Source organism: Alligator sinensis, unplaced genomic scaffold (assembly GCF_000455745.1).
Source record: "Alligator sinensis unplaced genomic scaffold, ASM45574v1 scaffold579_1, whole genome shotgun sequence".
NCBI lineage: Eukaryota > Metazoa > Chordata > Crocodylia > Alligatoridae > Alligator > Alligator sinensis.
In genome coordinates, this window is record NW_005842023.1 from 53140 (window position 1) to 67206 (window position 14067).

At 45.9% G+C, this 14067-nt stretch overlaps 1 protein-coding gene across 1 annotated transcript in view; it reads left to right on the forward strand.

Annotated features, from left to right (window-relative positions):
- Positions 1-11532, forward strand: part of LOC102386089 (enoyl-CoA delta isomerase 2, mitochondrial-like) — a 46133-nt gene extending 34601 nt beyond the window's left edge. Inside the window, exons 7-8 of the mRNA XM_006022189.2 lie at positions 4041-4184; positions 11356-11532. Coding sequence (XP_006022251.1) covers positions 4041-4184; positions 11356-11520 — 309 coding nt within the window. The 3' untranslated portion in view covers positions 11521-11532. The remainder of the gene's footprint in view (positions 1-4040; positions 4185-11355) is intronic.
- Positions 11533-14067: the final 2535 nt, after the last annotated feature.

Genomic DNA, 14067 nt, shown 5'->3' on the forward strand with positions numbered 1-14067 from the left:
TTGGCCAGTCCACTTCTGACTCCAGTGTCCACATCATTAATGAAGATGTTGAACAGTATGGGTCCAAGGACAGAGCCCTGGGGGACACCACTGGTCACAGGACACCACGATGAATGACTTCCATCAATTACTACCCTCTGGGTCCAACCCCGGAGCCAGTTTTCCAGCCAGTGGATCGTGGAGGACCCAAGGGGACAATTGGCCAGTTTCTCTAAGAGGTGATTATGGGAAACCAGGTCAAAGGCTTTTTTGAAGTCAAGATATATGACATCAATCTCTTCTCCCTTGTCCAGGTGATAGGTCACCTGGTCGTAGAAGGAAATGAGATTGGTCAAGCAAGACCTACCCGCAACAAACCCATGCTGGCTATCCCTTAAGATGTTGGCGTCGGCCAGTCCATTAAGGATGGCCTCTTAATGTGTACATCCCCCAAAATGTTTGATTCCCTCTCCTTTTCTACTTTTTTTTTCCATCTAGACAAACCACGTATCAGTACAGTTTGATAAAGTGGGTTCTTTCAAGGACCTAAATATATTCTTTCTAACTTGTATCACCAGTTGTTGGGTCTGGGCAACATAGAATTAGCTCTCCTACACAGACACTACATTTCTCAACTCCCATGTAGAGCACAAAGGCACTGAAGCAACCTGAGAACTGGACCTAGTCTCAGCACCAAAAAAAAAATGACTCACTATCTGTAATAACTATCATCACCTAAAACTTCAAATCTTCAAGGACAAAGTCATCTACAGTTATGCATTATTTTCAAGTACATTATACACTCCGCCCCCCTCCTGCCAAAAAAAAACTGGATTTCAATAATGCCAGTAAATAATTTTATATTTTCATCTTCTAACCATACAGTAGGATCCACTTCATCAAGATTGTACACCAGGTGGAAAGCCTTTTGTTTCTTCAGTGACTCTCAAAATTAAATTTTCTGAGCAAGAAGAGAATAAGTTAATCCCTCCTTTTAGTCTTGTGTATGAATGTGGCCTGCAATTTGTAAGCAGAAATGAAGCAAAGCAAAAACAAAACTAATTTTCCTTGCTGCCAATGTTACCTGCTCAAATCATGTCTAACATTGTTTTTAGTGAAAAATGCAGTTCCAAAAAGAAATCTCTCTAATATTGTAAGCCTGGGTTTATGCCACATAAAGCTATTGCTATTTCAACTATTTTGGTTTATGTATTGCATTAAAAAGCCAGTGTATTCTGTAATGAATCTCTGAAGGCTATTTACTAAATATGTTTTACATCACAGCCTAGAAAACTATAAACTAAGGACCTATAATTGTGTCTGAAGTAACTGTAAGGTTCTTTCAGTCTGGCTGTACAAAATATTTGAGCTCTGCCTCTGAGGGTATGTTTCACTTGCTAATTTGTCTTGCTAATTTGTTGCCAGGCCTGATAGTTTCTATTTTCTGAGATACTCAAAACAGCCACTTCGTTTTTAGATACTAAGGCCCCTGGCAGACATTTAGCTTTTTTACACATGCAAGTGCCACAGCACTAGGCACTTTGAAAAGTGGCATGCCCGGCGCTGTGACACATCCAGTTGTATAAGTGGCAAAGTGTGCGTCAGCACTAAGAAAATGGCAGCAGTGCACTTTTAAACTAAAACACGTAGAAGGTACTTTAGTTCAAAAGCACGCTGCCACCATTTTCTGCATGCTGACATGCATTTCACTGCTTATACAGCTGCATGCAGTGCAGCACAGTTCACATCAGCTCGTGTATGGAGCAGACTCGATTAATCAAGTCTGCTCTGAAGCGGCAGACCTCCAGTGCATAATGGGACAAAAAAGTATGTGTATAAATGCCCATTATTTCCATCAAACAACAGATAATACCATTTGATGGAAACTGTCATGCCATCCCAGAGAGGAAAAAAGTGCCCTGGGAGCTTGCTTTGCCAGGACTTGCCAGCAAGAGGAGCTGGAAAGCTGCTGGCAGGGGCAGTCAGCCCTTCGGCCCTCTTTTCATCTGTGCTGGGAATGAAAAGTCAGCTGGGCTCCCCTTGGGTAAAGGAGCTGCTCCCCCAAACCTTGCACAGGCTGGAGGTGGAGAGGGCAGGACCAGCAAGGCTTGAATTCTACAGGAACCTTCCGAGGTGCTTGTCTGCATGTGCTTGTACTGCTCACAGGTTTCTGAACTCTCCCTCCCACCCTGTCAAACAAATCAAGTATTAGGGCTGCTCGAAATTTCACCAGCAGTTTCATTTCGACGCTGTTTCTACTTGTTTCAAGCTCAAAACAGTGAAATTGAAACTAAACAGAGAGCTTCGAAATGGCCTCGAAATGAAATGAGGCAAGTCAAAACATTTTGAAATGTTTTAAATGTTTCGAGTTTCGAAGCTCAAGCTGGGCTTGCCTGCAGGGAAACAGAAACTAAAGTAAGGAGAGGGAGGGGGAAGAGAGGGGAAGGACTGCTCTCATTATTGACTGTAGCTGGCCAGTGACTGTCATCCTTCCCTGAGATCCCTTCCAATCCCAGTGCTCTGGGGGAGGGATGGAAAAACTGCATAAAAGGCACTATTGTCTGAACTGCCCTGCTTTCTGCCTTGGTGTCAGTTGAGTGAGGGTGCACTTTAACACACACACAATGTCACCCACCCATGTCACGAGTGTTGCCTGTCAGCAGCTAGGGGTGCAGGGCCCCAGAACCCAGACTCCCCCTGCACCTATCTCCTTGACAGTTGGCAGGCTTCGTGGCTGCAGCAGGGGCTAGCATGTCTGCAGGTTTGACCCTACTGTGGCTTAACACATACATGTGACATGAGTTTTTTGCTTTCAGGACTTTGAGGCACAGTTTCCCTGACCCCCTGCACCTATCTCCTTGACACTTGGCAGACTTCATGCCCTCAGAAGGGGCTACCATTCCTGCAAGTTTCATCCAAATCAGGCCAGAAATGACAAAGTTATAGGCTGTTTCATGCTTCCCCATTATAGCCTATCGGCAAAATGTCGAAACAGAGAAACTGTTTCAACAAAACGAAACAGAACAGTGGTTTTCAACTGAAACGAAATTTGAAACAAAATGTTGTTCCATCAAAACGGAACGGTGCCATTTTGCACAGCCCTATAAAGTATGGTACTTGAGTGTTTGTTTACACCTTGTCTTTCACAAAGAGGTGATAATGGTTTCTTAAAGAAGGTGTCAGGGGTCTTACTCCTTTTTATGCGCTGCTTTCCACATAGCAAATAGAAATGGCTACATGATGCGGTCTCACTTTTAAGTCTCATGCAAAACAGCAAAGGCTTTATCTGTACCGTCTCACAACATTACTGTTTAGCAGCTTTAAAGTGTATCCTTTATATTTTCCCCATCTTGTAATATTCCTGTATTGTACAAAACAGTTCTTCTAGCCTGTGATAAGTAGATCCAGAAAGAGCATTCAGGTACACTAAAGGCAGTTTATAGAGAAATTCCATAGAATTTAACACATGCTTCACTTTGCAATCATTGGGTGTTTATAGATGTGATCCAGGAAGTAGGGGGGGTGGGGAGTTTTAATTAGTGAGCCACCACATGTGGGCACCAGATGTATCAGTGTCCCCATGCTGAAAAATGGTGGCAGGGCATCTTAAACTAAAACTCATCAAACGAGCTTTAGTTTAAACCACCCTGCCACCATTTTTCAGCATGGGGATGCTGATACACGTGATGCTGGAGGCTGCTAGAGCATGTTAATTTCCATGCTCCAGCAGACTCGATTAATCGAGTAGCCATAGCACAGCTGTAGCCATAGCTCAGCTCAAACTCATCTCCTTTACAGTGCCATTTATTTCAGTAGGGCTACATCTCTGTAACTGAGTGGCAAGGTTGGCCCAAACCCAGCAAGACTCTTTTTATAGAAAAAGAAGAGAAAGCTACAACAGGCAAGACTTCAACCACAACTGGCATTTCTCAACCTAGCACAGAGTAAATTACTAATTATTTAGAACAGGAAACTGGAATTTTATCATTTTCTATTCTGTTTTCCAAATGTTGCATCTGGCACATTTTAATTGCATCTTCATCCTGTTTTCTTCCATTAAGGCAAATGAGATGCTGCTTTTCAACAAGAAGCTGACTGCAAGGGAAGCTTGTGCTCAGGGACTTGTGACTGAAGTTTTTCCTGACCAAGTTTTTCAGGAGGAAGTCTGGAGAAAGCTGAAAGCTTTTGCAAGTCTCCCCAAAAATGTTGGTATTAAACTTATGTTAAACTCTTTGCATACATACACTGTGCATGTAGGCACCCACCTATGAACTCAGTCAGCAAACCATTAGTCCTTCTCCATTCTCTCTTGGGCTAGGTACAGATGTTTGAGCAGGTTAGGGGGAGGTTAGATTGCATTTAAAATGACCACCCAATCTTACTTAATTTTCCCAAGTGAGGACCTTGCACTTAGATCCCTAGTTAGGTCAAGCTAAGTGTGAACTGCCCAGAAGTTCAGGAAGGTTCGATTAGTCTAAAAATGAATGACCCAATCTAATTCAACCCTACCTCAGAGGTAGGGTGACTTAGTTCAGGTCCAGAAAGACTGTCCTAACTGAACTTCTGTACAGTATCCAGGGCAGTCCTGGCTCTGGGAAAGCCTAGCCACTAGCCCCATCCCCAGGGCTGCAATTTTCCTATCCTCAACCTTAACACTGGACTATTTTTAGCCCCTCAGCCCCTTGCCCCATCCCACACAGACAACCTTCTCCCATCTCACAGACCAGCCAGCCTGTGCCCCAGCCTGCCCAAGCCTGCCAACCTCCCCACCACAGACATCCCACAGGCTATTCCTGGTGCTGGTTTTACCAGTATCTGCTGGTGCTGGGAGCTGAGGAAGTAATTTGGGATGGACAGGAAGGGGAAGGGGAAGGGGGAGGTGGGCTGGCTCGCATGGGGGGGGCGGTTCCTCTGGGGATAGGGGGTGAGAAGCTAAAAAAAGCCCCTGGTCCCCAGGTAGAAGAGGCCCACCCATCAGATCAACCCCCAGCCACAGAGCTGCCACCCCCTGGTCTGCCCACCCCTCCCCCCATCCCAACTTACTTCAGTCAGGCTTTAGAGATCTTGTGGGGAGGGCTGCAGGGGTCTGCGTTGGAGTTGGTAGGAGAGCCTCTCCAATCCTCGCAGCTCCCCTGATCCTGCCAAACCCTCCTGAACCCTGCTAGTCCCTTCCCCCATCCCCCCTAACCCCTCTGCAGACCCTACTAATCCCACCAAGCCTCCTTTCAACCCCACTAGCCTTCCCCATCCCCCAAGCCTCCCCCATGGACCCTGCTTGCCTCCAAGCCCTCCCACTAGCCCCCTCCATACTGACTTACTTTAGATTAGGTGGCCATTTTTAACTCAATTTGACCTCCATCTAACCTCCCTGAATGTCTGCATGTACCCTTGAGGTGGCATATGAGTTACTTAAGATTCATAAGTGTCGTGGAAACACACGCAGCATACTTTTGGGTCAGGTCAGCAGAAGCTTTTATTTAAAAGAAACTACAGCTGTAGGGGGGACTCCAAAGTGACATGGATTTCCCAAGCACTTGGAAGGGGTCCCCCCCAAGAGCAAAATCAGGAGGCTTATATACTTTTTAACAGTTGCTTACAACTCACGTGATCATATAGTGAAATTAGAATGAAAAACGGCTATAATATTACTTCATTATTTCTTTGCTGTAATCAGGATGGGAACTAATGGGGGAGGCGAGGTTAGTTCACAAACCTCCTTCTTGCACCTGGAAATCAGATTTGTACATACTTTTTTGCTATCTTCAAGGCCGCGGTGAGCGAAGCAGTTGCAGAGGAGTTACAAAGAACAAACACTTTCTTTTATCTGTTCTACTATATAGAGCCAGCAATTCTCCACAAAGCGGTTATGTCATTTTATAACTAAAATAATCAAAGTTTAAGGCAGATATTTTTTCTGATTTCACATAAGAAAAGTCACCTTTCCTCCATCTTATTCACCTTTATCATTTTAGTCAGATACTCATTTTCAAAAGTATAAAACCCATTTTCAATATAGCAGTCAACTTTAATGTGCTCTATGACTGAGGTTATCATAAATAACCAACTCAACCCAATTAAAGAGGTCTGTTTCTCAGAAGATGTCAGCATCTTCTGATGAAGCTACCTTTGTTTAAGTGGTTGGACATGAAGGCATTAATGATTTTTGCAGACCATGGCCTTTTCGAACAACATATGGTAATCACAAGGGTAATAAACATCTTTGCTAGCTTTATTAGTTTTAACAAGCAGGTCTAGTAAAAATGACCAGGTGTGTTCATTTTATAAACAGCAGGCATTTACAGACAGCCCCACAATTCGATATTTAGGTTTCAATTATTAATAAGCTGTTATTTAAATAGATAATTATTAATTAATCAAAATACCTACTGGCCTAGTTCTACTGATTAAGTGAAACATGAGATGTCCCCAGCAAGTCCACAGCAAAAGCAACACAATTTTTTTTACCTTATTCTGGCAGCAGCCCAATTCACAATTCCTTATGCAAATTATTCCTTAAGAAAGCATGAATAGTTTGCAAGTGGAGTTGTGTGTAGGTGTCACTAGTAGTCTTTGATGTCATAGTTCAATTGATTTTATAGCTCGGTATTTTCTAGTTCACTGTACAATACTGAGTGTGTAGTATCTGGAGAGAGGTGTGCTACCAAGTTTAGGCACACAGGACTGGAAGGGGCCACTGGGTGATTAGATCCCATTTCCTATAATCACAGGCAACTAAGAAATAGCAATTATGTCCAAAAGGATCTGAACAGGATTTATTAAACAGGTCCCAAACCCCCTAGGCTCAATCCCAGAATACCTTATATAACTTTTCCATAGTCCTAACATGACATCAAAACTTTAAGGTAAATTTATGAGTTACAACTTCCAAAGGACTCCTAAATTAAGACCTTACACATTAATAGTATATTTGGTCTTTGTAAAGGTTGATAGTATTACATGAGATATTTGAAACAGGAAAATGAATAATTCAAATAGAACAGAATTCTTATATCAAGGCCAATCAGGAAGATCGGAAATGATCTAAAATTATCTAATTGAGGAGACATAATAGGTAGAAGTCAGACCTGACTTAAGTAGGTGCAGTTTAAATGTCATGCCAACTCCAAATTTGGCCTAAAGTTCAAAACTGCAGTTTGTCTTCCCTGGATATTGCTTTATAGTTACAGCAGTATATTAAACCAGTGGTTGGCAGTCTTCAGAAGCTCTGGGCTAGAAGGACCCCATTCAAGTCAGAACTGGTAGGTGCTAAGACCCAGATGCTGTCACCACTTCTACCCTGCATAGGGTAAGTGCTTACTGCTACTACTTCTCCCCACTGTGGCACGGGCGAAATGCAGCCGCTTCAACCCACCATGGCATGGGAGAAACGCCCACCAAATGCTGCTGAAGTCCCACATCCATGGGATGGATCCAGTGGCTTTGGGGGCTGAACCTGATCCATGGGCTGTAGGTTGCTGACCCCTGTATTAAACACTTGCATAACAATATTATATGCCCAGGTGAGGGAAATTAAATAGAAACTGACCTCAACATTTTCAAGTAAGATTTTCAAAAACCACCAAAAGACTTAGCAATGGAAGCCTCATTGGCCACATCCAGATGAGCATGGATGTTTGGTTCCCTGGGGACAAGTAGCAGTGGCACACCTTGTGCTGACACCTTGTGCTGGTGCTACTTGTCCCCAGGAAACGCCTGTGTCACACACAGTCTGGAGTGTGGGGATCCCCAGGGCCAAGGAAGCTGCAGCTGTGGTGCCTCCTGCAGCAGGGACTCTGGCTAGCAGCTGGAGTGTGGCTCCAGACACCCAGGCTGCGGTTTTGGGTGGCGTGCACTGCCTCCATGTCCACCACCCTGCTTTTTCCCGCATGGGTTTTTTTGAACCCGGGATCTCTCAGAGTCAACCCTCCCCTCCCTTCCCTCCCCCCCCCCGCCTGAGTGTACAGTGTGTGGCACTGTAGATGGGCCTGCTGTACCACATACCACACAGTCACACTCCTCTGGATGTCACCATTGAGTTCCAATAACCACAAACTGTAAAATACCATGTTTACTCAAACAGAAGACAATCCTGATTATATGATGACCCCCTCCCCCACAGTAATTAGATCCTATATATGGAAAATGTATAAATTTGTTATAACTCTCCAGGTATAGAATCTAATGATTAGAGGTTTGCCTTGAATTTGTCCCCCCTCCCACTTGATACAAGAATTTTGTTCTATATGAAATATTCATTTTCCTGTTTCTAATGTCTCATGTAATATTATCAACCTTTACAAAGTCCAAATATGGGGGGTCAGATTGGTCTCTATTTCCTCCCAGTTTTTTTTTCCCTTGGCAACCCCTTTCCCCTCTTCTTACTATCAGTCCCTGCAGTCAGAGAGAGCAGGGAAATGAGAAGCAAATTTGAGAACAATTACCTTGAAACTAAACTTGGCTGTAGCAATTTCCACATAGTACCCATACATTTAGTTCTTCCAGAATTGATGCATATTATCTTTTCTTGAAACTGCTACAAGTTTTAGTATAGGTACTCCATAAACACACTTTTGAACAGCGCTTTGGTACCTACTTATATGTAGTACAAACTATGCATAACATTAGTCCAAATCCAAAGGTTTATGCTTTACCACACAGTTCATACCAGAGTCAATAGAGTTTCAAGCCATAGTGACCCCATTGCTCAGCATGGCTCAGTATGTATATGTATTCCAGATACCACCCCCACAAAGGAGCCATGTGTTAATTAGTCCCCACTCATGACTGCACCCAGGTCATGAGTCCTGGGCTGATCCAAAAATGAATATGTAGATGAGGTACAGGGCAACCTGGTCTGGCTTCACCTCATGAAAGGCAGGGCCACACTACTCATATGGGACAGGTTGAGAAAGGGAGGCTCAACAGAGGTATTTTGGGTGAACTGTTTGGGGGCCCATTTGGTAATGTTTATCAGACATTTAAGTAGGTGAAGAACGAGGAATCATTGGTAGGCATCTAACTAAATCACACCAGAAGTGTACTATGCAGCAGCTCCTTTAATCTTGGCTTTGTTGCTGTGTGCCCTCCCCCCAGCACTAATTGGTGAAGGAGCTCTAGTGGCTCCACCATTCACTCTTGATTGGCCAAGAGGCAAAAACTGTGGTTTTAAATATGCCTAGGGTTACCATATGTCCGGGTTTTCCTGGACATGACCTCCGATTTCCATCTGGGCAGTTTTTTTTAAATATACTGCCTGGGATTTTGTTCTTCTACCCCTTTTTCAATATCAATCCTGGCAGAACTGCCTTTCCTGGCTTGTCCTAGTGGCGTGCATATTTACCAGGGCTCCGGGTTTTCCATTTGCTGCAGAAAAACGTGGGTTTTCCTCTTTAGAGGAGGAAAGCACAAGTTTCCTCTTGCAAGCTGGCAGCCTTCCAGCCTGCAGAGTTGGGTGATTGGAGGCAAGGGGCACCACACATCTGTGCACACAGATGCACGTGGCTGGAATATAGCCAGGCAGGGTGACGGGAGCAGCCCCAGCAGCTGCATGTACATCTATGGGGAGTGGGGTTGGAGGGCCAGGGCTTGGGGACTGTCCAGCGGCTCTATGTGCATATGTGTGTCAGGGGGCCTGAGAAAGGTGTCCAGGCACTGGCATTGGAGGGGGGTGGCAGAAGAGGCATGTGCCCCTCCAGCGGGGAAAGGGGGCAGTGGGGCCCTTCAGGGGCAACAGGAAGCTGTGCGACTGGGCTGACAGCATAGGGGCTAGTGCCTGTGCTTGCAGGGGTGGGGCAGCTGGGTGATGTTGCCTGTCAGGGGGGCCTTGCCAGGCTGCATGGCATGGTGCAGGAGCCCATTAAGGGTGGGGGGTGCCACAGGCCTCCCCACCTCCTTCCTCTAGCCCGTGCCTGGGCCAGACTTGCTTCACTGCCACCCACACAAGTTGGAGCCACTACAGCTGCCACGCTCCAGCCTGGTCAGGCTGAGAGCAGCTGGGGGCCCCCTCCAGCAGGACTAGGGGAAGGGGGGGGTGCAGGTCAGGAGTGAGGGGCACTGGCAGCACAAGGGAGTAAGGGGCACCAGCATGGGACTCTGGCTTTATTTTTGTTTTACATTTAGTTTCTCAGGCAATAATGCTGGTTATTTATTGTTTAAGTTAGAAACTGCCCCCCCACCTTGCAATTATACACTACCCCTCCTGCCCACCCTCTCCCCCAACAGGTATCCTTTTTTTGGAATTGGAAATATGCTGTTGTTTTTGTCTCCCACCATCAATTGGCCAAGGGGCCCCAGTGGCCCCTCTGCTTGCTGCTGATCAGCCAGAAGACAAAAATTGTGGCATATTTAAAATCTGTGGGCTTTGCCTTCCATCTGAGCAATGGGTGTGAGTGGTGGGGCCACCAGGACATGTCTACTGGTCAGATGGATGAAGGGAGGGATAGGGAGGAGAGTAAAAAGAACAAGAAGCTGCTGTGCAGTGCACTTCTGCCATGATTTAGGTAGATCCCTAATCATTTGAAGTGGGGAAAAAAGGCATAGCTCAGGTGTGGGAGTAAAGAGGAAGTCAAAATATATGCAATGTAGTGGTTCACCATGATTTGAAAGTCAGCCATGAGGGGGATGGTGTTTAATGAGAACTATCAGAAGTCTCATTCAGCTGGGCTGCAGTAACCTATCCTTGTGGTAGGTTCCAAGCAGCAAGTTTGCCCAGTGTAGGCTATGTGTTTTATAGTCATGCTTAGTGGCAGCTGTGTTTAGTCAACTTCATAGGTGGTTTCCATTGCTGAGCACATGCTACTTTTGGCAGCAGTTTAATGACAAAGAAATCTCACAAAATATTTTGTCTACATGTGATTACAATGAGAGCCTCCCCCCACCCCACCATGCTAATTGTGGGGGGAAAACCTAATTTTGTATTCAAGTATATATGGTATAATTTCATTAGTTACTTACATTCTGATTTGGTCTAAGATGTTTTATGAAATAAGATACATGAGATCCACATGAAGTAGTGAGCTATAGCAGAGATACTATCAGATGTTAAGCAAGACACAGCTGGTTAAGCTATCGTGCACTTTTCTTTCTTAACAAAAAAAAATACAAATCTAGTAGTTTAGGACACGGATTCAAAGTATTAGACTCAAAGCACAGAAAGAAATTAAAAAGTGACAGGAATGTATTAGTTCTACCTTTCTTTAGAAGGCGGGATTGAGGCAATTTGTAACATCCCATGAACTGAATATGATAGAGAAGGCTGAAGGGTACTTAGGCCAACAAGTCTGGCTTAAAACAAAGCATAGGGGTTACATAGGAGACCATGGAATCTTACAATGGTATATTCATGCTATCAAATTACATTACTCTTCTGTTTTCCAGTCCCTGGCACTGTCAAAGCAGTTAATCCGAAGTGTGGAAAAGGAAAAGCTCTATGCAGTTAATTCCCAAGAGTGTGAGCAGATTGTGAAGAAATACTTTTCAAAGGAATCCATGAATGCATTTAAGAGCTTCTTTCAAAAAAAGTCAAAAAATGTAGCCACATAACCAAGAACGGAAGTAAAATACCTGTTTCTCTGATGGATTTCTTACTGCAATTTTGTATTTGTTCCTAGATTATATATAATCTTTCTAGATTAAATTTAGGATGGGTATAAGCAATTGTGCAGCTGACACGAGTTGACTGACTTCTTACATAGCAGGGCTGACCTCTGTATGGATTGATGTGCTCTTTCTTCTGGCCTTGGCATGCTTTACATGTCATCCCATATGTCAGGAAAAAAACAGCACCCTCTTTCAGGTCATGTTCTGTTACACAACATCCATTTTACTTTGTTTTGTTTTAGAAAGCAACTGTTCAGCAGACCCAGTTAGTAACACTAACCTTTGAACCCTTTGCTATACTTTGGATTTGGCCTCACCAGTCAGCCTGACATACAAGGGCAAAGCTGGGTCCTATGGTACTTCATAAGCTGTTGTCTAGAAGACAAGAAGAGTTTCTTCAATCTGTCTGTCTCCTATTCCTGTAATCAAGGGGAGGATCCAACTCTAAATAACCCTTTACCAAGAAAGCTAATAAATAGGGCTGTGCAAAGCTTCAGGTGGTGATTTGATTTGGAGAAGATTTGGTGGCCGAATTGAATCAGTGGACCAATTTAAAAGGTCCAGATCAATTCAAAGCTCTCTGAAGAGCTGGGGCTACTTATAGAGCCTGACTCACTGCTGCCTCTGGGTGGCCCCAGGAGGTGGGGGTCAGTGTCCACCATCTCTCATCTCTGGCCCCACGTGGGGGCCACTGTTCGCAGGCCAGCTGCAGTGCAGCTCCCTGCCCCCTCCCTCTCCTCATGGTGATGGGAAAGCACCTGCTGCAATGGTGTGGAGGTGAAGCACTTGTCATCCACCACCTGCTTCAGGCAGCCTGCTGCAGGCTAGGAGCATGGGCAGCAGCAGGGGGAAGCAATGAACCACTAAAGCCCAAGCCAGTCTGGCCCTGCAGCCCAGGAGTGAAGCTCAGTCCAGCCCAGCCCAGCCCAGCCCTGAATCCCAGGGTCATAGCTAGTTACTGGGCCAAGATAGCCCACCCCTCCCTCTCATACCAGCAGCGGCAGAGCAAGCCATCATGGCAGATGGAAGTGAAGCACCTGTCACTTGCCATCTGCTGGGTGCTCGGGTTGGGCTGCTGTGGGCTAGTTGCTGCCTATGCTCCTGAGGCGTGGGGCCGGGGAGGACTGGGCTATGGCAGTCCATTGCCTAGCCATGCCTCTGCCCAGGCTGCTGGCCTGCAGCAGCCTGCCCCGAGTTCCTGGTGCTGCCACAAGCAGACTGTGGGCAACAAGTGCTTCACTTCTGCCTGCTGCAATGGTTTGCTCTGCCACCAATGGAGGGAGGGGGCAGGGAGCCATGCTGCAGCCCATCTGCAAACTGCAGCCCCCCATGTGGGATGTAAGGCAGCAGACACTGACCCCTGCCCCTTGGGGCTGCATTGCCGCAGCAGGAGGCAGCAGTGAGTCAGGCTCCGTAACTAGCCCCAGCTCTGCCCTCTGCTTGCAGCCAGGTCACATCCCCGCCTCCATGTTCCCTCCCCGTGGCTGGCTGGGACTCGGCCCAAGGCCCCATGTCGGTGCCCTTACTGCTGCTGCCTGGAATGGGGGGATTAAACCGCCCCCCCCCCCCCCCCTTTTCTTCAGGCTACTAGTGTCTGGCCATCGCAGACCTAGGTGTACAAGTGAAACCTATGTTGCCCATGCTGTTCCCCCTCAGGCTTCCCCTCAGGCTACTGGGGTCTGGCTCTGCCCCTGCTCCTAGAGCAGCAAGGGTTGTGGGGGGCTGGAGATGCCTGAAAAGGGCTGCTTCTCCCCTGCCAGGCCGACCTAGTAGCACTCCATTGCAGGGTTTCACACTGCCACCCTTTTCTCAGCCAGCTGGAGTAGTGATAGTGCTCTGGCCAGGGAGGAGAGAGGCGGGGCCAACTGTTTGGCTGGAATAGAAAGCCCAGCCCACCCAGGGCTGCAGAGCATGCTGGGGGAGTCTGGTTTAACTTGAACCAGGAAGGGGTCTGGGACACAAAATTCTGTAAACTGGCTTGACCTTAAATCGGTTAAGTCTGATAAACCTGGTTGAATGTAGTATCTCAAACTGGTTTCTGTGCAATGAACTTATGTTCTGTTACAGGTTTAAACTAGTTTCTGATCACTTAAACCAGTTTGTGTGTAACTTATTCTCCCAGGGTAGAGACAGAACTTGTGCATTAAAGAACAGCATCTTAAACAGGAACAAAGTAATCTCATTTGGGGGAGTTAATAGTATGGAGCACATTGAGGTAAGTGGACTGAGAGGAGAAAAAGGGAATTATTAAAAGAAAAAAGGAGCAAGGGAAAGTAGGAGAAGAGGAAGCATTTGAATGGCATGGAGAGAGAGAGGAAACAGTTCAGAGAAGCAGGGGGGTGGGGATTCTTAATTGTAGGTACCCACATCTGAAAAAAATATTGGCCTGGTAGATAAAAAAAGATGCATCAACTTAATTAAAAAAAAATGCAGGCTTTTGGGGGGGGCTGGGGGCACAGAAATCCCTGAGGGGGGTGAGAATTGTAGATT